Source organism: Chionomys nivalis, chromosome 16 (assembly GCF_950005125.1).
Source record: "Chionomys nivalis chromosome 16, mChiNiv1.1, whole genome shotgun sequence".
Lineage (NCBI taxonomy): Eukaryota > Metazoa > Chordata > Mammalia > Rodentia > Cricetidae > Chionomys > Chionomys nivalis.
In genome coordinates, this window is record NC_080101.1 from 51,113,329 (window position 1) to 51,116,211 (window position 2,883).

At 42.5% G+C, this 2,883-nt stretch overlaps 1 protein-coding gene across 1 annotated transcript; it reads right to left on the reverse strand.

Moving 5' to 3' along the window:
• Positions 1-1,415: 1,415 nt before the first annotated feature.
• Positions 1,416-1,880, reverse strand: LOC130888107 (60S ribosomal protein L27a-like). The gene has a single exon (XM_057790975.1). It carries the CDS (start codon positions 1,860-1,862, stop codon positions 1,416-1,418), a length of 447 nt encoding a protein of 148 aa, XP_057646958.1. The 5' UTR covers positions 1,863-1,880.
• Between the last annotated feature and the right edge of the window lie 1,003 nt (positions 1,881-2,883).

Genomic DNA, 2,883 nt, shown 5'->3' on the forward strand with positions numbered 1-2,883 from the left:
GTGTGACCCCACAGACAAAGGAGGCTTAGGAGGTCCTGAAAAATTGGTGGAATTCAGTCTGAATGCCTTGAGGTCTGAAGACTTGAGGACCAAGGGGCCAATTGGATAGCTTTATTAGTCCTCATCCAAAGGCCCAAGAATTAGGAGGAGGGAAGGAGGGGACAAGGTTTGAGAACTAAGAGCACTAGTCTAAAGAGCAGAAAAGGTGGATGTTCCAGCTCCAAACAAGTTCACATCCAATTCACAACTGGAGTAAACTTGGGAAACCTTCTAAGTAGTTACTTATACATGTTATAGTATAAGTAAAAACAAAAACAAAAAAAGTAGACAAATGGAGAAGTGCAGAAAGGAGAAGAATGGTTGTCGGGAGCTGCAGGACAGAAGGGTAGGTGGGTGGGACTGAGGGATGGCTTGTGTGGAAACAGCAGCGATTGTGAAGGAATGCTGCTTTCCTGTACTTGGAAGTGCTAAGGGAGAGTTCAGCACCAAACAACAAGATGGCCACAGACTGAGGGAAGACTAGGAAGCCCAGGGTGATGAGGAGTGCAACGGACTAGGAGAGAAGATGCAAACCTTGGGAGACAGCTAGGCAGAAGGAACTCTGCTCTGAGACACCAGAAAGGTTTATTTGCTAAGCCAGACCAAAGTCATCTGTGGCCAACTGGAATAGACCCAAAACTTCTCAAAACTATTAACATACCAACCATGAGTGAAAAGGTGGGTCCCAACCTTCCTAATGCTGCTACCCTTTAATACAGGTGCTCATGTTGTGGGGACCCTGAACCATAAAATTATTTCACTGCTACTTCATCACTGTAATTTTGCTACTGTTATGAATCTTAATGTAAATATCTGATATGCACCATATCTGATATGTGACTTCAAAGGGGTTGAGATTCATAGGTTGAGAATCTCACTGGTCTAGGCCATCAGTGGCTAGCACAAACATTTGTGGGCTGATTGTATGTGTTTTCTTTCTTTCTTTCTTTTTTTTTTTTTTGGATTTTTCGAGACAGGGTTTCTCCGTAGCTTTTTGGTTCCTGTCCTGGAACTAGCATTTTCCTTTATATGTGACTTGTGTTTTTTCTCTTGGAGCTTACAGTCTACTTTGTTATGTTTATTTAATATGTTAACTATGGTATGCCATTGAAGATGGATGCTTAAAAGAATCCCACACTAGCTCAGAATTGAGAATAATAAAGGGTTATTTATTTAGGGCTAGACTCACAGACCAGAGTCCTCTGCAGGAATGGGGAACAGGAACCAAATCCAGCAGCCAGAGAGTGCATGCTTTACCTTGGTATTTGTAGTATAAGAGGCCATACCCAAGGGGGCTAGTATCTTTTTTTTTTTTTTTTTGTTTTTTGTTTTTTTGTTTTAAAGTGTTAGCATTTAATTGGCCTCCCTGAGTGGCTTCATGCCACCAGAACACGGGCACCTCCAACACCCTTTATCGTCTCTTCAGCTCTTCTGCTGAAAAATTTGGCTTTCACAATGACAGGCTGCTTAGGGAGCTTTCCCTTCCCCAGAACTTTGTAGTAGCGCGATCGCACGACATCAATGATGGGAGCAACTCCAGTCTTGTTCTTGGCAGCGTTGACCCGAGTCTGCTCACTGACCAGCGTCCACAGTTTATCCAGATTGACAGTCGGGCAGAAGCTCTGGTTCCTCTTTAAGTGGTAATGCCTCATCCCAACTTTCCCGAAGTAACCTGGATGATATTTGTCGAAGTTGATCCTGTGATGATGCATGCCTCCAGCGTTCCCGCGTCCTCCTGGATGCTTGCGGTGTTTACCGATGCGGCCATGGCCGTGGCTCACGTGGCCCCGGAGTTTCCGGGTCTTCCTCAGTCTGGATGGCATGGCGGTGGCAGAAAGGAAAGAGGGGGTGCTAGTATCTTAAACGCTATTTCCTGAAGAATCTCCCACAACATGCCATGAAGACTTTTTTCTGGTCTTTGGTGTTATGTGTGCTTCTTGTATCTCTATGGGTGTGTTTTTCCTTAGTTTTGGGAAGTTTTTTCCTATGATCTTATTAAAGAGCTGCTTTATGCCATCGATCTGGGGCTATTCTTATTCTTTTATGCCTATAATTTGAAAGATTAATTTTTTCCATTGTGTCCCACATTTTCTGTATCTTCTTTCCCTGTGATTTTTTAAATTAGTTTTCATATTTCTTGCTTATTTTGTCTAGATTCTATACCTTTAAAGCCCTTGCGAGACTTTCTTGTGAGTTTTTTTAGTGGAGTTACTGAGTTTTTCAATTCCACCTTCTTTTTATCTCTTCAGTGTTTCTTTTTCCTCACTGAATTCTGTTCTTATGTCCTGGGTTGTCTTTGTTATTTCCATCACCCTTATGTTGGTGTTTTCCTGGGCATCACTCCCGTGTTTTTATTTCTTATGTTCCTCCTCAATTTCATTGAGCTGTTTCTTTATGTCTTTTGTAAAATCCTAGAATTCTTTTGATGACGTTTATGGTTGTTCTTTTAAATTTTTTGTTCGGGAGTTCACCTAAGTAACTTTCATAGGAAAACATTTCTGCAGGAATGATGTTTTGGAGAGAAGACACTGGTTTGATCTTTCATATTGTTTGTATTTCTGCAAAGAGGCCTGGGCATGTGGACTTCTTTTATTAGTTTAAGTTTGATATGGACAGCTCAGGTTGAGGCTGAAAGAATGTGCAGGCAGGTGGGGCCTAGAAGTTGGAAATGTTTGAGTGGAATAAAGTCATGGGGAAAGAAGGGGCTGCTCTACTATATAGGATGTGACTTCTGGTCCAAACCTGGTGTGTGGGTGGTAGATCAGGTTGAGTAGAAAGGTTGGGTGTCATGTGGGAGGGGCATGTTGTTCAGGGAATCATTAGGAAGGGTCCTGGCAGAATCTT